Source organism: Paramacrobiotus metropolitanus, unplaced genomic scaffold, assembly GCF_019649055.1.
Source record: "Paramacrobiotus metropolitanus isolate TYO unplaced genomic scaffold, Prichtersi_v1.0 Parri_scaffold0000059, whole genome shotgun sequence".
In the NCBI taxonomy this organism is placed as follows: Eukaryota; Metazoa; Tardigrada; class Eutardigrada; order Parachela; family Macrobiotidae; genus Paramacrobiotus; species Paramacrobiotus metropolitanus.
This window is the reverse complement of record NW_026570279.1, coordinates 604029-624909: the sequence shown is the minus strand read 5'-3', so window position 1 is coordinate 624909 and position 20881 is coordinate 604029. Positions and strand designations below refer to the sequence as shown.

The window sequence follows — 20881 nt, the reverse complement described above, 5'->3', positions numbered from 1 at the left end:
AATCCATAGCTTGCCCAGATTTGGTAACGAATTTCTGAATTTTCGAAGCAACCGGGTACACATTCGTACAGGTGAATTTTGCCAACACGATTCCCATCCTGATCAAACTGACACGCAGAGAAGCAAATATAAGTGTCACCATCATGGTAATGTATTTGGCCATGCCATTTTCCCCGTGTCTCCCACTCCGGACGATTAGGACGTGAAATCGAATGATGAGGCAGCAGACCACTGCGGTTGAATACAGGGTGTTTTGCCTTCAAGTTTTCGCTGAATCTGTCCAGAAATTCTCCCGTTATAACATTTTCGGTCAGTGACCTTTGAGCTCCTGCGTTGTCGGTCATGATGTTTATGCTGTTCTTGGATAATATTTTTTTAAACGGTTGAGCAAGAGTAAGTCAGTATAAAAGCCATTCAGTATAATAATATAATGACGATAATATCAGTGTGTATAACGTATATATAAGTATACGTACATAAATATAGGGTATACTGAATGCAGCAGTGGTGAGCTACTCTTCACCTAATCTGTAAAACGTTAATGTTTATTGGTAGTTGTTGCAAAAGTTTACGTAAATGTGTATTGGTTGTTGTTGAGGATTTTTCAGCGTAGTCCTTGAATGGACCATTGCTCCAATAAATCTTGGTTGGGGTCACTTCTTCATGCCAGCAAGGTTATTAACTTGCCGCATAAATACCCACTAAGACAAAAATGGTTCTATGGAAACGTCTCAAAAACTTTAAGGCACTTTAAGAGCAGACTTCATTAATATCAAGCACCACATCCAGGTCCGAGAAGTAAGGATGGTAATATCCAATATCCAAAAGTGTATCCAGAGCTCAAATATCCAAATATCATATCCATATCCCGAGCTGTCCCGAAAGATACGGATATTTTGGATATTTGACGGATACGGTGGATATACAAGGATACAACAGGATATGGACGGGTGCAAATAAATTACTTGTAGAAACAACAGAGAAAACGCATGCAACAGGCTGGAGAGGAACTGAATAACAAAATTTACAATGGCACAGCACGAACTTCAACCGGATGCACTACCGGCAGGGCAACCGTGCACAAGTCTAAGTTGTTTGTACAATCTCTTGTCATTTCTTGTGAGTTTTAGAATTGAAGACGCTGTAGTTGTTTTTAATCGAGCCTAAACCAGTTATGCTTGATTACTGAGGATCGTTCAACGATCATCGTTGAAATATTTTTAAATCTTCGCGCCTATAAAAAGTAACTCTTTCACATTTCGCGTCAGTTTTTGTATCGGTGGATAATGGATAACGATTCCAGTTCCAGTAGCGAGAAAGTTGGTGACACCGGCATTTCCAAACCAGGTAAAGCAGCGTTTTACTGTTAAAAAAACTTCCTTTCTTGCTATTAATTACCTTTAATAAACATTCAGAATATATAAAGGGAAAATTTTAATTTCTTTAACGAAATTTTTAAGTCGTATTAATTTTATTTCTATCATGATTTCTCTTAATAAGCGGTGTTTGTAGAGACGGGGCCACGCTTGGCTATCTGGGAAAAGTTTATCAAAGGAGAGAAGGAAGCAAAAAACAACTTCTTCCAAGCAACATGCAAGGCCTGCTTCGCAAAGAAAAACACGGCATCGTCTATTAGAGGGGAGAAAAGCAGAATGGAGAGCCACTTCTACAGCTGCAAGTTCGTCTGCGAAGCCGACAAGAATGCCTTTCGAAGTCGTTGCCGGATGCAGGCACAACAGGAACCAGACATTCAAGAGCCACCCACGAAAAAACCCCGGCTGCAGGGTACAGCTGAAACATATTTTGACCGCCCTCTGGATAAAAGAGACCAAGCGGAGTTTGAGACCCGTATTCTGGAGGCATTCGTTTCATGTAACATCCCGTTTGCCGCTGTGGAAGATGCCAGATTCCAGTCAATGATGCGGTTAATTCGTCCATCCCTTGAACTGCCATCTAGACGTGTTCTGTCTGGGCGTATCCTTAATAAATCCGTAGACCATACAGAGAAACGTAAAGCACTGCTGCTTAAAGGTCAAAAGCATGTGACTCTGACATTGGACGGTTTCAAGATGAACTGGTCAGTTTGTTAGAATCACTGGTTAAAGCCCAAGGCCAAGCCGAAAGCGACGACTGCACACTTTCTGACGTTGGAAACATTTTTGCTGACCTTTGCGCCAAATTTCGCTCTCTTCCGGAACCGGTTTCTTCCAGATTGTTTGCAGCTTTAGAGCGCCGCTGGAAACGATTTTATAATGTTCCCGTGATTGTGGTGGCCATGTTTTTAGACCCAAATACCCGAATGAATCGGTTTAGAAAGTCTAAAAGCGTCAGCGTCGGCACAATTGGGAAATGGGCGTCGGGCTTATACACACGTTTATTTGGAGAGAAACCAAAACGATTGATGGACTCCGTCGTCGATTACGATGAAAAATCTAATGTGTTTGGAGAAGACTGTTTGGCGGAAGTTAGCACAACAGTTCGGTACTGGAAGCTAGTGAAGTATCAACATGAGGAATTAGCACGACTAGCAGTCCATTTGTTTTCATGCGTGGTGCATGCGGCTGCCATTGAGAGAGGCTGGAGCCAGATGGGATACGTGCATACAAAAGGCCGCTCACGCATGGGTTTGCGCACAGCTTCTGCGTTGACGTCAATGCGCATGCAGTTTCAGAAAGAAGACCGTGTAAAAGTAGCCAAGCCGCGCGCGACGACTGCAAAACAAGCGCATACATTATCCGAAATTGATGATCCCGATATCGTTGTGGTCAGTTCAACTACTGCCATCGAAGTAGCCGACAACGAAGTGGAAAACGAGGATGAACTTGCGGAATTCCTGTTTGAACAAAGTTATGTTGAGAACGCAACAGAGGAGGAGCTTCTGGATGACCTGGGAGACTTTGTGACTTTGGCTGACTTGTTTTTATAAATCTTGCATTTTGAATTATTTTGATTAATTTTGTTATCTGTTAATCACGCACTATTTTATCACAGCTCAACTTATTTCCTAACTTTCGGAATTAGGTGTTGATGGTTAATGTGCTTTATGAAGTTTTTTGATAAAATATTCAGACTTTTCAAGACTTTTTCAGAAATAAACGTTTTAATGGATATATCTGGATAGGAAATGATATATCCAAGATATTTGTAGATATATCCATATCAATTTTGGATATATCCCATATCCAGAGGCATTCCCTTGGATATTACCATCCTTACCGAGAAGCAAGCATTTGAAAAAGCTCCTCTAAACCGGTATCAAAAGGAAAAGCGAGAAAAAAACGATTTGCTAGAGCCAATTCAGATACGGGTAAACATCTAAAACCAAGTAAAATGGAGCTCAAACCGGTAAAAAGAATAAACCGAAAAGCAATCAAAGATCAGCGTGAAGTGGGCCTATTCCTTATTATTCTGGGGTGGCAGCCTGCATTCGTTTGAAAATTCAGTAGACAGTAGAAAATCCTTACAAAGGAACATGGGCTACCTAAGAAGTGGGCCAGGCAATGTCGAAGCTGGATATCGTCTTGGTTATCACACAGTACATAATGTACTGGACCATTCGGGAAAGCCGGTTCACATCGACGAGCTCAAGCGGATCGCCTCCTTCGGGAAACGGCTTTAAATAAGTGGAAGTTTTTCGAGGATCCTCAGACTGCCATGAATCCAGAACCTGCAAAACACTGAAAACAGTAAACCCCTAAGCTCAACCGCTGGATGATCAATCGTGTTTTTAAACAAGCATTATTACCAAATGCTGCTAGAAAAGATCCCTTGCGCTCAACTGATCAATAATTGCAGTAGACTAACCATAACTAGCTTCCTCTCAAGGAGGCCGTCTTCAGTGCTATCTTTGATCGCCGTGTACAAAACACTCTTCTGTTGATCATCCAGCAGCGGACAGCGTTGCTCAAACATGTTCCAGCAGTCGGCGACAGTCAGACGCCGATCGCTGCTCATGCGCCCAAATGGAATCCGGATGGTGAAGCTCACGCCGCCATCCGGAAAAAACGGGCGAAAGACACAGGTAAAGTTCTTGACTATAAGCGTGCCACAGATCGCCACTAGTGAGTCAAACATGTAGCAAAGATCGCTGATGGAATCACTGGAATTCCACGGAACGTGAAAGCGAACGTCCCTCATAATTAGATTCCTGGGAAATTTCTCCGCTCCGCCTCGTATGATCTCGCGAAGAAAAAGCCCATCACACAAAGGCCAGTTCGCCAGTCCAGATAACTGTGTAGAATTATCGGCAACTGGCGAGCCGACAATGGCAACCGCGCGGTTGCTCCAACAGTGATGTGCACAGGCCACGGCCACGTAAACACTGCCGACGGAAGGTACGCGTGGACGCCGGGGAGCATGTTCGGAAGGAAACTGGATATGCAGCACATTCTTGACTGCGATCGATGTGAGGATGGCGTTCCAGCCGGCGCACACCGTCCGCAGCCGACATTGATCCACGGTGTGCAGATACTGAAGAGCCTCGGCTAAGATTTCCACTGGCAGGAATCGGATACCACTAATATCGTCGAGTACAAGCGCAGGTATCGGCCGCATCGCTCCTGGCACTGATGAAGCAAAGGCATCCCTGCAGCCCCGTTCCACCTTTCGACGTTTCGCCGTGGCCAGGCACACGTCTCGGTGTCCTCGTTTCTTTCCCTTTGTGCAATATGCATTTTCGCCTCGGAGCACAGTCTTACTCTGCAATGGCAATTATTTTGTCTCACGGATTCCCGCAAAATAAAGCAAGCAGCGGTTGATGAATTTAAAAAGTTTCATCGAGAACAATTTAAAAAAAGCACTTAATTCAAGAATTTCTTACGTATAACTGCCGCAATTTCTCCGCGTTTCCATCTTCTGTCTCCTCTTGAAGTTCACTGGCCAGCGAAATCCTCGGAGCAGGGCGTCTAATCCTGTCCTGGGCAACGATTGTTTTGACGTCTCCATCAGGCAGGTGGATGGCAACCCAAGCGAACTGCCGGTGCTGCCAGTCGAAAACCAGCACTGTGGCGGGCTGCCACTTCCACGGCTCCGTTTTGCGCTGTTGCATCAACACTTCCACTTGATCATTGACTCCTGCAAGACGATACAAATCCCTTGTCTAAATCACAGATTTTATGGCCCGAAGTGTACAAGAGGTAGTGCACTTTCATTAATGGTTATTAATGTAATCTACAGTATTGTCAGGAAAGTGCAAAACCATCCCGCAAAAAAAGTTTGTATATGTTGTCTTTATTTTTAAAAGTTACCTTGATCGTGGTAAAACGAGACACGTAACGGACTGTAACCATAATAAAAATTAAGTCGGGATATGAAGGCCTGGTCCAAAGTAATCCACTCGCTCCGCTTGTTTGCGCAACAAAAGTCTACGAGTACTTTGCTTGTAGAACGGACAATTGCTTTTCCACACTGAAGCACTCCGTCTCTTCCAAGAACTTCCACAACGACAGAATCCTCCGGGTGCAGGGCGGAATTGGTCACAACGCCGGTAGAAAGCAATCTACAAAATAAAAGTTAAACAGTTTTGGTGCAATTCAATACATGCAGTTGTGAATCTAATTTAAACGCCTGCGAGACGTGGATTTCTGGTCTTTGAGCTGCAAGTGGCATGAGCAATAAAAAAAAAACTAACTTACTACAAAAAGTAACACTTATATTCTTAATAAAGATCAGTTACTTACGTTGCTACCAATACCATATTATGTATGGACATCCCAAACTTAAGATAAAACGTCTTGAAAATTCGGCAATATACAATATTATATAGTATAAAGCAGATTGACTAGCTTACTTGTCGCGTTGGATGGTGCTGGTTTTCCGCTTCACGCGGACAGGGGCCAACTCCGCGTTCATTTGGCTGATTTTATCCTCCTGCGCCACATTCTTTTCCCGTTGCGCCTTGAGCTCTCTCAGTGCGCGCATCGCCCTCAGGACGACTTTTCGCACATTAAAGCCTGTCTGCAGAATATCCCCGGCACACCGCTCATCGATGGGCAGATGGCACTGCAGTGTGGGGATTAGCAGCGATTCAATTTCCGTTAGCTTTTGCCGCAGAACAGAGACTTCATCCTGGCTGTTCTTAGTCAGTTGTTTGGATTGAGTCCTCAGGTCGCGGTGAGCTTCGCGCAGTGAAGAGAGTTCCTCTTCGAGAGCTGCGATGCGGTAGTGCAAAGAGGTCTCCGATGCGGATTTATCAGCTTCCAGCTATACACAAAAAAAAATAATAATAAAAAGTTAACCACATTCAATTCAATATTTTATTTGGTGATTCTGAAGTCGAACGAGATTGTCTACCTAAATTAATTTTAAGTTTCAGCAATGGAATATATGATGCCGAAAACCAAAGCCGCTTTCCGTTTGAACTGACCTGTTGGTACGCCGTCTGTCCGCGCTTCCTCTCTTCCTCGGCTGACTGCAGAAGCTTCTTGTACTCCCGTTTATGTTCTCGGTGCTTGCGCTCTAGACTCAGCAGCCGAAACTGCGCCCGAGCCAGCCGCTCCCGCTCATCGTTCTTCTCGGCCACCGCGTTGTCGTACGCAGTGCGCAGCGCTTCCATCTGCTGACCGCTCTCGCGCTGCAGCTGCTCCCGCTCCAGCAGCCGATTTTCCAGACTGGCCACCATTGCCTCAGAGTGGCGCACATCCTGGCTCAACTGGTCGCTGCTGAGATCTTTCGCCCGTGGAATGGAATGGACAGGCTGCGTATCAGCGAGGGACGGTGACGAGGAAAGGATAAACTCCGGTTGACCTGCAAGTTACGTTAATATTGGATAACTCAGAAATTCTAAACAATAAAAATCTGACTGGAAATAGTAGCAAATGAGTTTAAGAAACCAGCTCATTATTATCGAATAATATTGCAGCCTGACTGAGAAAAAGGATTATTTATGCGAGTAAAACAGCATCGTAAAACTGAACCAGTATCCTCTCACAGACCTTCATACGTAATTCTCAAAATTACCTGAAGCGACACTGCAGGGATCAAGCAAAGTTGCGGGACTCGAAGAACCAGCTGAAGCTGGGGTTTGGAGGACTTGGCCGAAGTGAACACATCCGTTCCGTCTGCCCGCGCTTGAGAAATCCAGGGTCCTTTGACTTTCTGAAACTGCTATTGTTATGCCACAATCACGCACTCCATTTTCGCGACGACATTCCACAACAACATCAGGATTCTCCATACTCTCCATCGATAAAAAATCGAAGTAGTTCTCCCTCCAGTTTTTAGAATAACACGGTTTAAATATATTAACTCCAGATGGCCGATATAAAATTAGAAACAAAACACCAATAAACGAACACTGGATAATATAAACCGGGAAAGGGCCGATATAAGATTAGAAACAAATTAAATTAATAAATAAAATTATACAAGAACACCGGATAAATATGAGGGCTTATATGACGTTAAAAATCCAACTGACAAACTATAATATTAGATTGACAAACCATAGATTAGTTAAAAATTAATTAACACCAGATCGGCACCATTTAGGAGGAGGTAGATGTTGTTGCAAACTTGCTGGCACGAAAATGCTAAAATTATGAAAAAACTAACGTGCTAAACAAGTAAATATAAGCTCAGCACCCGGATGTGATTCGTTGCTCCGTTTCGTTCACGGATGTTCAGTCACGGGTGTGTGTGTGTGTGTGTGTTTGTGTGTAGTTAGAAGGATCCTGCTTTTGATCGAAGCAGGACTTAGAAGCGTTTTGTCCGCTTGTGCATTCTACTAAGAAGAAAGCGGATAATAACGTACAGACGTAATAATTGTACTGTAAAGTCCTGTTCACATAATGTACGAGTACAGTACGTATGTGATCACATACTTACTAAGTACTTAGCCTTGTCTTCACTGATGTTGCTGTATTACGTTTATTCCAAAATTCGACGCGTTAACTTAATTGTGGTTTCGTGTTACCAAGGTTGAAATGAAAATAATACAGTTACCGTTGTAAACTTGTACGCGGTAGACTTACGAAGCAACAACAACTGCGTTGTACGCACATTGTACCAGCAGAGGGAACCTACACAGTTGTACTAATTGCGAAGTATGTTTGCTGCGAAATAGTACTAAAGTACATAATTATAGTACATAATTATTGATAATAATTTAATAATTATGTACTATTTCGCAGTAAACGTAAGTACTTCGCACATAGATTCTTAGTAATTCTGCAGCCCTGAACAACGTTCATTCACCTGGTAACCAGCCCAGTAAGGGTTCCCTAGTTGGCAGAGGTAAGGAAACAATCATTCGAGTGAATTGCATTGCCACGATCAGCGCGGCCCTATGCCACACGAATGTGGTAAAGACCGGGATTAATCACTACTGTAATGCGTAAACAGCAAGCAACGCGATGGTTTTCCCAGTATTATCAGCATAAGCAGTGGGTGGTTAGCTCCACAAATGGTCACTGCTTCTAAGCAGAAATTACAGAAATAATAATTATATCACTGAAGCTATCTGCCGTTGATCTTAACTGGCACTTCACTCAACGTTTAGTTAATACGCATTTCGCAAGAAACAATTTAAACAGTACTCAGAAAGGCCTTGAAATACATGGAACAATTATGCGTAAACAGCACTTAAAACTAATGGAAAGGAATTCTCAGGGAAGAGAAAAAGCTTATTTCCTCGTAGAAATGCACTAAGGTAACGACTACAACTGGATAACGAAGTGATGGGGAAATGTTCTATATGGGGCACTTGTCGCAATATTGGCCACCCAGTAGAGTGGCTTCCCGTGCGAATTCTAGGTCGTTCGATCATGTACATTTGTACAGTGTTAGAATATAATTATTCGAACATTGAGAGTACTTATGCGGACATGCCATATAATGCGCCACTTCCGTGAAAAACGCAGCCATATTTTTTCGTGTATAAATTATTATATAATCTGTACAGGGAAACAAGAACGAATTATTATTATCACTGAACGGAAAAAGGATGATTTTCAATAATGTCGCGCGGTTAATTATTGTCGCCAAGACATGGCGCGCGCGAAAACCCCGTAAAATATGATCAAGGTTCGAAGGTTATAAAGGTCAGCTCAGTCCTGGTAAGTACCCTCAGTCTGTCCGCAGTTTGTTAAATCCCAAAAATAAGCAAATTGCAGCAATGCTTACATAGCTACACATACGCTACACAGTATCTATGTACTTCATGTACATTATGCACTCTACGTACAGGTACTTTATGTACTTTTTAATGTACATTATGTACATTTATTTATCTGCTTACTTTAAATTTTTTTGATTTGGTTGGTTATCACGTTCGAAGTGCTACAGTGAGAACTGCGATATCTATACGCATATTGCTATATTTGTATAAGAATTAGAGCATGCTGTACGTCTGTACGCGGAAATAGAATCGTACGCACGCCGTACGGTCCGTACTGCTACATTACTTGATTCAACGCCTTTGCTTGGAAGGTCGATTAGCTGATCCTAATAAACGCGCATACAGTTTAATTACTTTAATAAGTATCTGTACGTATAATGCTTTGCCAGTAGTATGCATTCATGGCCTTTTCAGACAAGACAAAGTTTCCATTAACAAAGCACTAGCAAAAGTTACGGGAATCTTAGTATATTCAAAGATCTTGCCATGCATCAGCCACAGCAAATAATAATTATCGCCTTCCAATATCGGTAACAGCGCTAACGCCCCGCGGGGCCGACATTGCCCCGCCGTTTCCGTCAGCTTGCACACCATCCCAATCCTCCACCGTTGCAGCTCCTCCACTTTCTCCTGCAACGCTGTCGTCACCGCCCTCTCTTCTACCGCAGATTATCCTCCACCAAACATGCACCCATGCATTTCACTGACAAGACAAACCGATCATACGGCCGGCTGTAGCAGCAACTGGCTCCGAAGGACACGCATGATGTGCTAGTAGTACATGATACCAGCCTTTAAGCAGCCCGATACACTACTGCTGAAATTAAGCATGATACAGTTTAGCCTTTTCTTTCCGCTCAATGGCGTCTGCTACAGACACCGAATTTCCAGCAACTGTTCGAAATGCGTTAAACGACCTTTGCGTGCTTCTGCTAACAGTTTGGTTGGCCGTCCGCTAGCGCAAAGTTCACTTTATCCATTGGCGATTCACGGGAGGTTCTCTGCATACAGCCGTTACCAGCCATGTCTACTTCGGTATGCCGCGGTGCCTTCTGTATGCGGTAGAACTCCGCGTCCACCACCGCCTTCTCGCCTATGAATTGAGTGTACTCTTGACAACACTGTAATTGGATTTTATTAAGTTCTCGTACAGCTCCACCATGCGGTTCAAGCAGAGTTTTGCTGCCTCGTACCATCATGTTCGGCGCGGTTTCCCTTTTTAACTGGTGATATACGTTGCTTTCTGGCAGATCTTCTCCATGGCGGGCGGACTGTACTAATTTTGTAGCGTGTGCGGCATGCACATCAGGTATCCAAGCAGTTATTCAGGTTCTTTACGCGCTTCTCCAATTCTTTCTTCGCCCACCGGTTCCTTGTATCACGAAGTTTGAACGGGTTCGTTGACACAAACTGGTTGAACTGCATCGCAGTCAGGAGAGCGTTGTTGCCCTTTGAGTTCATCGCTGATCGGCGTCACCGGGCGGAAATTGTCGGAGAACTTGGCACGATGCGAACATCCAAAGCGTTTGCTGGTCGGAAGGTCTTCACAGTTGAACTAGCGGATGTCCGGAAAGGTCAGCGTTGGGCAGTTCGCAGGTTCGTCAGGTGACACAACGCTTGGTGGGAGCGCCGCCACCCGGACTCGTTTCGGTTGCTATACATGTAGATTGTAGCATGATACGGATCAGATATACAGAATTAAAAAATTACTTCCATAATCGCCTTGCAATAATTTCAACTTCAAAAACTGGAACAATCCGCACAAAATAGGGAAAATAATTCCACAGTAATCCGTTAATTATGGTTAAATAATTCGCAGGCGCGCAGTTGCACTTGTATAACATAATAATAACATAAATCCGCAGTTCCGCACTGTTTACACATTACCTACCGTGAAAAAATCAAAGAAATCTGGATGAGTAGTCAGCATTAGCGGCCAAGAATAACAAATTACCATTAATAATTAATTAACACGACTATTACTGTAATATTTGACAATATTTTCAGTAAATGAATTTGAAACTGCTCGCAGCATTAGAAGGATCCTCTTTTCCGTTAAGCGACAAAAAGCTTCGTCCAAAAAATTCTGACAACCTGGCAACTGTCATTTTCACATACATATTTTCAGTCAGCCGGGAAATGAGTAAGTATTGCACTTACTACGTACTGTGCTGTGTGTTTGGAACAGCGCGCATACTTACAGTATACAGTACACAAATAAGCAGTTAAATATCTCGCTGGCGAAAAATGCTGAATACTAAAGCATGGCGTGCCACGAAAGAGAATGAGATTTAGCCACAAGAGCTCTGTGTGAGAAGACCAAGAAAAATACACAGCTGCAAAGTTCCCGTTCCGACTAACAAAAATTGGTGAAAAGGAAGGATATCTATCATTTATGTAAATGCTTTGTCATGGCTGGGCAAGCGAATTAAATCCAATTTGATTCGATTCTTGCAGTCGTACCGTACAAGTGCATAAAAAATAACTAATTTTCTAGTATCGATTAAAAACTTGCGATGTGCGAAGTACATTAGGCGTCAGGGAATATCAAGAAGAATGATCTAACGATAGTACGTTTAGGTCGGAAATACAAAATGTCGTACAGTAAACTCATCACACCAGCATCGAGCAGCTCACTGCACTATGGGCCCGTAGTGCAGTGCAGTTATGCAACGTAAGTCACTTAACCCACGGGAAGCAAGCGAAAATTCAGGACTTGACGCCTGTCCATAGTATCTACACAGTATTGATTTTAAGATTTGAATTTTATTATAGCTCTGTGTGTATCTGTATGGCTGGCGGTTGGTAAAGGCCACCGCATTTTATTACTAGTACGCTGTTTTGCAGCATTTTTTTATGATCGTCTGATCCTGAGGAAAATCAGGCACTATTGCTCCGTAGGAACATGCACTATTTCCGGGAAAAATCGCAGTGACTACTGAAAGCATGGAAACGTTAATAGTTTGCAGATCGAAGTAGAAGCCATCCCCGCCTTCAAGGACCTCCGTGGACATTTTATTCAAACCCATCAGTATTTTGGGGTACATTATTTTCTTTGTGAATTTGGGGATGATCACATGCAAATTTATTCATGATATTTAAGGGAACAAATTGTTTCGCGGCTACCAGTTCTGGCTATTGACGTAATTAAGGAAATGTTGACGCGAGTGACGCTGTGCATGGCGAAAAAGGTAGCGTCGTATCGGATGTCTTTCCCAATCATCTCGTAATTCCGGAAGAAGATCCACGGCTAGCGGCACTGAAATTTGCAAACCCCGGTTGCCTCAAGTCAGTAAAAAAAATACCCTAAATATGAACGAATTGCAGTTGTACGTACAATGAACATGTTGCAAAGCATCATAGACCCTACATAACTATATTCCTGAATCCTGCAGCTGTGGATGATGAGGCGTCTGCACTGTGTGAAGAGCCAGCTGCCGCTAAGCTCGAAGGTATGCATACCGTATAAAAATAACTTTTGCTCAGTACTGATAACAGTTTATTTAGATTAGTAAGAATCCGAGAAGAAAGCCAAGCGGTCTACTGTATCGTATGAAAAGCTCTTAACATTGGCCAACCATCAGAAGCGGAGCCATAATCCCGAGAACCAGCCAGATGATATCACAAATAAGGGCGGCGTCAAAGCCCCCACAGGTTAGTTTGACCTGTTGGTGTATTGTATTTAGTGAACTAGTAAGTACTGTCAAATAGCTTTTGGAATAAACTGGTTGCTTCAGGTAGCGTCTTCTTCATTTCACTTAAAGGAAGCCAGAGAAGCGTAGATCCCGGAAAAGACTGTTGCCCAAATTAGCAGTGGGAGATACGTAATTTTATATTATGTATTATTTTATATAATATCATATTTTATATTACGTAATATGTAATTTTATATTATCATATTTTTTTATTTATTATCATATATTATCATATTATCATATCATATAGTTTAAGAAATTACTACTTGGCAGCAAGGGAAAACATTTGGTAGACTCTTGGTTCGCTAATGGTAACCTATGCTTAAATTTTTGTTATCAGAAACGCCGAGAGTCAAGACTGACATCCGATGGTGATCCCGGCAGATTTACAAACGGAGCGCACCGGTCAGCAGCTACTCCGGCTCCAATCGTGATATCGGGTAAGACCGAATTCGTATGATACGGTAGGCCATAACTGATGAATGCATATCAGTTACTAGACACCACGGAGTGGAAACATACCTCCGAGCCCTGGTTGTACCTCCGGAGCAGACACCGGCGACAATGCTTCCATCAAGTACTACCGAAAGGGCACCCGGCACAGAGATGACGGGATGCAAATTGCAAATATGCTGTGAATCCTGTTGGTTTTGTACATGCTGCGGAAACACAGCACAACGAGCTACCAGCCGTAATCCGACCTCAAGTTGATGGACTGAACGCTTTCGACTGCGTATAACGGCGTCATATCATGGCATGCTTTTTCGGTGTTTACCCAGTTTAATAAGAACAATAATAATCTGTCATGACACTGGTTAATTTTAATCGGCTTTTAAATTAAAGGGCATGTGAATATTGCTCGACAACTTTGCTGAGGTCTTAATGGACCACTTTATGTGCCGAACGTAGTTTGTGAAGTTTCTCTTGCGATTGAAAACCACCAAAATTTGGCTTTGTTTGACTTATAATTCTAAGAGCGCTCAACAACGTCGTTCATTTTGTAATGTAATAAATGCGGATGAATTAAAATTTTTTCGAACTTCCTATCACGAAAAGGCCACGGTTTTGCTCTTACCATTTATTTTTATTCCTATTAGTGGTTTGTTATGAACTCTAGCGAGCTCGAGGCAATATAAACTTAGTTTCCCCAACACACTGAAAATTACTAAATACCGAACACACAAGCTTAGTAGAGCGTTCACCCATTTCGCATCAGCTGTAGTTGCCGAAATGCTGCTGTTTCCATACAGCGTTGCCTTGTGTCTCCTTTTCAACATTAAAATAATCCCGGGTGGAATTTACTTCTTGCCGATAGAACTCCGAAAATTCTCGGAACTCGGCATGTCGTACCTCGTTTATCTCTACGTGCGTTAAAGTTGTCTTCGCAAATGCAATATGAACTCCAGCTGGCAGTCTGTCGCCGCTACGTCGCTAGTGTCCTGCCAATGCTTTCCATGCTTTCGCGGCCCGGAGTCTAGTTCGGGTATATCCCCGGGCGGCTAGGAGTGGCGTTCTAATTTCACGCGGCGGAGTGATCCTATCGCATTTTCGGAAAAAAACCGTCGGCGCACCGTGAATGTAGACGAAAAGGCTAGCGCATCCTTAGAGAGAGTGTCGTCCCAGTAGTTTATCGTACAATCGGCGATAACCTACAGATTAAGACGCAATGAGCTGTAGATTTAACGTAATTGGCACTTATTAATTTTTTCAGTCAGGCCCTTAGCTAAAGGCTAAAAGGGGCCAGTGCCGTATATGACTGCGTTATATACTCGTACTGTGCTGACGGAAAGTGAAAGTAATAGTTCTTAACTATAACTTTAATCACACAACAAGCAAGAATAACAAAGAGATGGAAAGCAACAGGAAATGGTAGACCGATCGCTGGAATGATCGATATCATACACAGCAAAGCAGAACCTTATATCTGAGTGCAACCGTGTTGCAATGATTCTAGAAAGTTCGGCAACTTTCATGAGGACAATAAACATGAGAACAATCTCTTAGATTGTCCAGCGTTATGGCCAAAGCCATAACGTGCTCATCCATGCACACACACACGCAGTTAAACAAGCTGTAATAAAACGCATCATGCACAACAACAAGTTAAGCAATAAAGCTCATAAACGTGGTCGCCTTTCAAATGACCGCTATGCGTATACCGGCGTAACACTCTCCCCTCCTTAACGGTTGCGTCCTCGCAACCGGAAGCGCCAATGCCAGTGGCATCCGGTCCATCCAGGTGATCGTAGGCGAATCAAATCACGAACATCAGCCCGCTTGCAACGTTTGCAAATAACCACATGGAACGTTTCCAAGATGAGAGGGTTGAGGCTTCCCTCGGCTTCTCCGCGCTGGCTGAAGACAAAGTGTGGCGTGGGGGGATCGCCATCACTGGGCCAATTAATCCAAATTGGCATCGCATTCGGGCACCGTTGCGTCCAACGTCCCGCAGCTGAATGTCAAACGGACATTCAGTGTGTAACCGGGTGCGTAATCGGTTACCAGTCGGCAACCACAACCGACCACTGGCTCCTCCACTGTACCGCTACGCGCGCGTGACTCACTACAGTACAACGCTTTGTTCCAAAAGCGTTTCGTCTCCGGGACATCTGAGTATCTCCGGCCACGGTTCCAGCTGATCAGACTGTTGCCGTTCCGCACTCCATTCCCGGTGGAGCCAAGGGGATCCACGTCCCACTTCAATAAACTCTGCATGGGGTTTCTCAGGATATGGAACTATCCTGCATCTCGTTAAGCCGGCATTGATTCGGACACTTCGCGACACGCTCCGTGGCTGCCGTAGGTCCAGTTGAACCCTGCAGATAACTCGCACAATGGACAACGTAGTCAATACGCACCGAAAGGCTTGCACTACACCGGCAGCCTTCGTTGTCCTTCTCGGCATACTGGCCGATACTGCAACATCGTCCTTGACGATGCCAGATGCACCAAACGTGACAATGACACTGCTCCTTCGCGTAATCGGCGGCACTGCGTACGACTGTATCGCTTCCAGCCACCACACATCGTACCAGTCAAGATCCGTGATCAGGGCCGTTTTTCTGCGACCCGCACCGTGTGCAGTCGCTTGCCATGACGTAGCGCTAGTCATCATACGCACTGTTTTTGGCCTCCAAATACAGTACGTGTGAAACTCGCTGCATATCCGTAAGGAACTCCATAGGCGTTTTGGCTGTGCTCATGGCAAGCCGCTGACAAAATTCTGGAAGGAGACCATTTCGGAGCCGAGTGATGACGGCATCATCGTCCATGTCGCGGTCGATGCGGTCACACATTGCCAAAACATCATTGTAGTAATCTTCGAGTGGCTCGTCGGGGTCCTGTTTTCGGTCACGTAACTGTCGTTTGAGACGGGTGCAGTAATCTTTGGACTGGAAGCGCTTGACTAAGGCTTCCAGGAACAACTTCGTTGTAGCGAACGGCTTCTTCTCTCCGTCCTCGCTCACCTTGTACCACCATGTTGCGGCAAATCCATCCAAGTAAGCCGGAAGCTGACGAAGCGCCTTGGCATCGTCCCACTCCAGGGCAGCAACGATCACTTTGTACCGGCGCACCCACTGCTCGACGTCTTCACCAGCACGTCCACTGTAGAGGGGTGGCCTCATATCCGTACCGATACAAAGGTTGGAAAATTGTGTGGCCAGCGCTCTTGAATCTAACATAATGTTACGATTCGCGCTGTCTTGCGTTTCACCGACTTTCGTCGTCCCTGACTCGGTGGTGGACATGATTGTTGACGACGTGTCAGGAAAAAAAAAATATTCCGCAGCAACAACAAACGATTACGATAAAAGCAATCAAGTTAATCAGTGTACGACACTGGTGTCTGTTCGATAAAGGTCACGCGTCGTGACGGAATAAATAGCTGGTAAAAGCACCGCTAAACGAACTCACACTGTGGACGCTTCCGTCCACGGTTTCGGCACCAATAAAAGGGGCCAGTGCCGTATATGACTGCGTTATATACTCGTACTGTGCTGACGGAAAGTGAAAGTAATAGTTCTTAACTATAACTTTAATCACACAACAAGCAAGAATAACAAAGAGATGGAAAGCAACAGGAAATGGTAGACCGATCGCTGGAATGATCGATATCATACACAGCAAAGCAGAACCTTATATCTGAGTGCAACCGTGTTGCAATGATTCTAGAAAGTTCGGCAACTTTCATAAGGACAATAAACATGAGAACAATCTCTTAGATTGTCCAGCGTTATGGCCAAAGCCATAACGTGCTCATCCATGCACACACACACGCAGTTAAACAAGCTGTAATAAAACGCATCATGCACAACAACAAGTTAAGCAATAAAGCTCATAAACGTGGTCGCCTTTCAAATGACCGCTATGCGTATACCGGCGTAACAAGGCAAACATACTAAAGGCCCCTCAAAAAGCAATGAAGAACTGATGAGGGATCAATTCTTTACTGCTTTTTATCGACTGAAGCGTAGCGGAGATCTTCTATTTTCACGCATAGTGAAAAATGAGGTGCCTGTGCCTCAAAAGCACATAATTATGTACAGTACCAAAGATCGATCTGCCAGCGGATCCTACGATAAATATGCACGAGTAAATAAAAATTAATAGAGAAGCGCTCAGCACCTACACATGCTTAGATTTGTAATAAACAGGAAGGAATGCGTGGTCATGGGTAACCGCTTCTTGATGTTCACCAGGTCGTTCTGGAAATCCTTGGTAGCAGTGATGGTCATCGTAGCCGCTCGTGCTTCCGTCGCGGACGGTAATGTCCAGATCTTGAGTGTGCGCGTTCAGATCGGTCCGGTCGAACCATAGCCATGCGGTTGGTATGGTACTTATCAATACTGTCCTATTAGTATCACGGTTCCAGTCTGCTGACGGCGAAGATGGCGAACGGACACGGTTTCCCGTAGTCCATGTTTGGTCGTGGCCTTGCTGAAGGATACCAGCGTCGGGCGTTGGAACCGGTTCACCCAGACAATGATGTCGGGGAAAACCGGTTTCTTGAACTGGCTGATCTTCCGCTGACGCTGCGCCATAGCAGTGTTGTAAACGGTCAGCAGACAAAAGTCACCGGTCGCCGTCAGCTGGACCATTAGCCGGTAAACGGGTCTGCGCGGTCTGGTAGATGGTCTGCGCAAGGATGGCAATAATGACAGTCAGGTGCCCGCCAATCAGCGGAAAAGGAGGGCGTAACCGTGGAGATCGAAGCTGAAACCGAAGTCTTTTGTAATCATGATGTCGATGGCATTGGTCCGCCCGTCCAATTCCACCGCGGGATTATAGCGAATTCTTCATCGTAGTAGATCACCGCGTCGTTCTTAAAAACACTGATTGCAGTCAGATTACAGCGTCTGCGAAAGTATACTGATGCATTATGGTTGCGACAAAGGCGTCGGGCGTTGATTTGAATTTATGTCGGGAAAAGGTCAACTGGGATGCGGCCTCACCGTAGGTCCGTAGCCGAGATAGTCGCACGGACCGCTTAATGTCACCGCAATTTTCAGGCAGTTTTGACTTTGATACACTTCCATCTGGAAGTCGACGACAAATAATTACGCTAAAGGTCACCTTTCAACAATTGTAGACAAGAATATACGTGTATTTACGTTTATTTAGTTAGTGCAGTTGTGAGTCAAATGAATAATTAAGTACTTGTACCAAAAATGTTGCAAAAGTAATTGACATTATATGTAACCGTAACGATCATTGGCATTTGGCGAACCGGGGAACGCTCACAGCGCCTTCCCGGCACATACACCCGCGCCGACCGATTCGAGCAGAAGACATACGCATCAGGCTTCTCGGGAAGATTTGTTTTCATGTTCGGCGATCAGCCCATCTCCTGAAACGTCTTGTTCAGCTGCGCCAAGTACGTCGACGATACCGCCGCCGTCTCGACGTCCTCCTCCGCCCGAGCGCCGTATGCAGCTTAATCCATACGAAGACGGTTAAAACGTTGCGGTTCCATTGGAACCGAACCGCACAGAACCGCTGGCGTGGACTTAGTAACGTAAACAGCGTACCGTCCGGAGATCCTGGCAGTAGTTATATTGGAGCTTCACGGCGTCGATTGCGGTGGTGGCGCTGGCGGCCGCTTGGAGGGTGATGGTGAAAACCCGCGGTCGAGACAAAGTAGTGTGATGTCTAGTAAAGGGCCGTGCAGAAATTGCCGCTTTTGCAGGTGCAGTAGTTGAGCGGGGCTACCTGCCGCGTGATGGAGGCGTCACGGTTAATGTTGGCAGAAGAGTCGTCCATGTGTGATACCAGTGGCTTTTAGCAAAACATAGAATGAGTGGAGATTCTTAAATGGTTAGATCCTTAGAAACTGAAAACAAGTAGGTCAAAACGCGAGATGAAACACAGAAAAAATATAAAGCAGCTTAAACGTCTAGAAGCAAACAGCAAAGCAAACCAAGCAAACAAAGCGAAGCAAAGCAGACAGGTTGGTAATGTCAAAGCTATTTGATGGCAGTCGCAAATTATGGGATATTCGTAGGTACAACGACGACAAGTTTCGTGCGATGTAAGTACAATTCAGGAGAGAGTAACAAGGAACAAGAACAAGGGCAGCAAAGTGCATATTGCAGCGACCATTTACAGCAATAAAAACAGGGTATAGAAATGTGCCAACAAAGCAATAAAACGACCTACAGAAATATTTTAAATTTGTTTTTTGCAACTATTCACGCTTGATGCGATCGACCTGTGCATGATACAACATAGATGATTAGCAACATAGATGATGATGAACAAAAAAAGAAATTATTGATAATCAGGAAAATTACAATTAAAAGCGTGGACAGCTTTGGCCATAATGTCAAATCTGCACTTGGCATTCAGGCAAATTATATGCTATAACAAATAATTGTCTAAGGTCTTATCGAATATTATAATGGTAACATTCTCAAGTTTACATTTATTCAAAACGGAGAAATTCACAAAATTATTAGCTTATCAGTGCCTCACAGAATGAGTGAGGATTCTTAGTTCTGATAATTGTAATAAAAATTTGAAAACAAGTAGGTCACAAAGTGCGAGGCGTTCGAAAAAATATAAAAGAGCATAGGTCGAAGTTAGACATTTTATTTGTTGTCAGTCGCAAATTATTTCGGTATACTTATTATACTATAATTATTGTTGATATTTCGTGGACAGCGCGAATTGTCCCGGAACGCATAGTCGAGTTGACATTTTACCGACGAATACTGATTGGCCATTGCTAATCTGCCTGAAGACCGAAACTCTGGATAAAATCCTGCTGCGTCTGTTGACGAATCGGCCATCTACTCTCACTTTTCCGGCTGCCCCAAACTCAACGCACAAACCACAACCCAAGTAAATTCAAGCCCTATTGTTTTAAGATTTTTTTGTTTATGTCATAAATAGTACGTTGTACACTGTACAGCGTAGTGAGCGTACGCCACTTACTGTGGCGTACGTACAGTAAGTGGCGTACGTACAGCTATACGAAGTGCATCGTCTTCCACTGAACAAGTGAGCGCATATTAAAAAATTGCTCGGCCGCAATAATAAAGTGCTCGTACTCGTTGCTAAGCAGCGAGTACTGTATCAGCACCCAGCCGTAACTGATTTAAAGCATCTGTTTAGATTGATTCGAAGGTTCAAGATTTTTACTTAATAAACCGATGCAGATCGCTTCAAGCAGGTACCCGACACCCAGTCTATCTGTACGAATACGCCGCTCTACTATCGGATGTTTCCCATTTGCTGTTAGATGTTGTCCTCTTGGTGCGCCCTTTATAGAAAGATAATAATAATTATGCATTTGACTTTTCAGCAAGTATGCTTTCCAAGAAAGCCGATCAGTCGTGTTCAAGGTAAGGATTTATGAAAATCGTTATACAAATATCCGAAGGACCGAGTAGTAAGATAAAATTAATATGTTATAAAAGAGATGCATCAGGCTTGCAGTCTAAAAAAAATAAATTATCTTTTAAAATTATTTCCAAAAATTTAAAAAAAAACTTGGCGTGGAAGTATGCTGGTGAAAGCGTGGACCCAATGAAGGTTCACGCGTAGGAACAGAATTGACGGAATTCTGCCT

At 44.0% G+C, this 20881-nt stretch overlaps 2 protein-coding genes and 1 long non-coding RNA gene across 11 annotated transcripts; 1 reads left to right on the top strand and 2 right to left on the bottom strand.

Moving 5' to 3' along the window:
• Nucleotides 1-599: 599 nt before the first annotated feature.
• Nucleotides 600-7896, bottom strand: LOC129593084 (GRB10-interacting GYF protein 2-like). Of its 2 annotated transcripts, XM_055489273.1 has the most exons (9): nucleotides 7825-7896; nucleotides 6958-7720; nucleotides 6365-6744; nucleotides 5789-6201; nucleotides 5247-5497; nucleotides 4820-5073; nucleotides 3805-4698; nucleotides 3482-3667; nucleotides 600-701 (listed from the first exon to the last, which is right to left on the bottom strand). In XM_055489273.1, exons 2-8 carry the CDS (start codon nucleotides 7181-7183, stop codon nucleotides 3482-3484), a joined length of 2604 nt encoding a protein of 867 aa, XP_055345248.1. In that variant the 5' UTR covers nucleotides 7184-7720; nucleotides 7825-7896; the 3' UTR covers nucleotides 600-701. The 2 variants fall into 2 exon arrangements, with proteins under 2 accessions (XP_055345248.1, XP_055345249.1); XM_055489274.1 differs by lacking the exons at nucleotides 600-701; nucleotides 3482-3667; nucleotides 3805-4698 and having other exon boundaries at nucleotides 4937-5073; nucleotides 5247-5278; nucleotides 5374-5497; nucleotides 7825-7895.
• Nucleotides 1262-2926, top strand: LOC129593106 (uncharacterized). The gene is made up of 3 exons (XM_055489296.1): nucleotides 1262-1347; nucleotides 1513-1959; nucleotides 2070-2926. Exons 1-3 carry the CDS (start codon nucleotides 1287-1289, stop codon nucleotides 2924-2926), a joined length of 1365 nt encoding a protein of 454 aa, XP_055345271.1. The 5' UTR covers nucleotides 1262-1286.
• A 4190-nt stretch (nucleotides 7897-12086) lies between the features above and the next one.
• On the bottom strand, nucleotides 12087-19604 carry LOC129593058 (uncharacterized). Of its 8 annotated transcripts, none has more exons than XR_008691050.1 (4): nucleotides 18539-19604; nucleotides 18264-18347; nucleotides 17441-18167; nucleotides 13814-14459 (listed from the first exon to the last, which is right to left on the bottom strand). It is a non-coding gene; the product is annotated as an uncharacterized LOC129593058 (long non-coding RNA). The 8 variants fall into 8 exon arrangements; XR_008691051.1 differs by having other exon boundaries at nucleotides 18606-19604; XR_008691049.1 differs by adding an exon at nucleotides 12087-12374 and having other exon boundaries at nucleotides 14161-14459; nucleotides 17441-19604.
• Between the last annotated feature and the right edge of the window lie 1277 nt (nucleotides 19605-20881).

Excerpts from the sequence above, each read along its gene's own strand:
- LOC129593084 (XM_055489273.1), bottom strand. The coding sequence starts at position 7,183 with ATGGAGAGTATGGAGAATCCTGATGTTGTTGTGGAATGTCGTCGCGAA. Across the intron at positions 5,074-5,246 it reads CTCGTTTTACCACGATCAAG|GAGTCAATGATCAAGTGGAA; the intron begins GTAACTTTTAAA and ends ATCGTCTTGCAG. Across the intron at positions 3,668-3,804 it reads TTGAGAGGAAGCTAGTTATG|GTTCTGGATTCATGGCAGTC; the intron begins GTTAGTCTACTG and ends AGTGTTTTGCAG.
- LOC129593106 (XM_055489296.1), top strand. The coding sequence starts at position 1,287 with ATGGATAACGATTCCAGTTCCAGTAGCGAGAAAGTTGGTGACACCGGC. Across the intron at positions 1,348-1,512 it reads CACCGGCATTTCCAAACCAG|AGACGGGGCCACGCTTGGCT; the intron begins GTAAAGCAGCGT and ends CGGTGTTTGTAG. Across the intron at positions 1,960-2,069 it reads CCTTGAACTGCCATCTAGAC|ATGAACTGGTCAGTTTGTTA; the intron begins GTGTTCTGTCTG and ends GACGGTTTCAAG.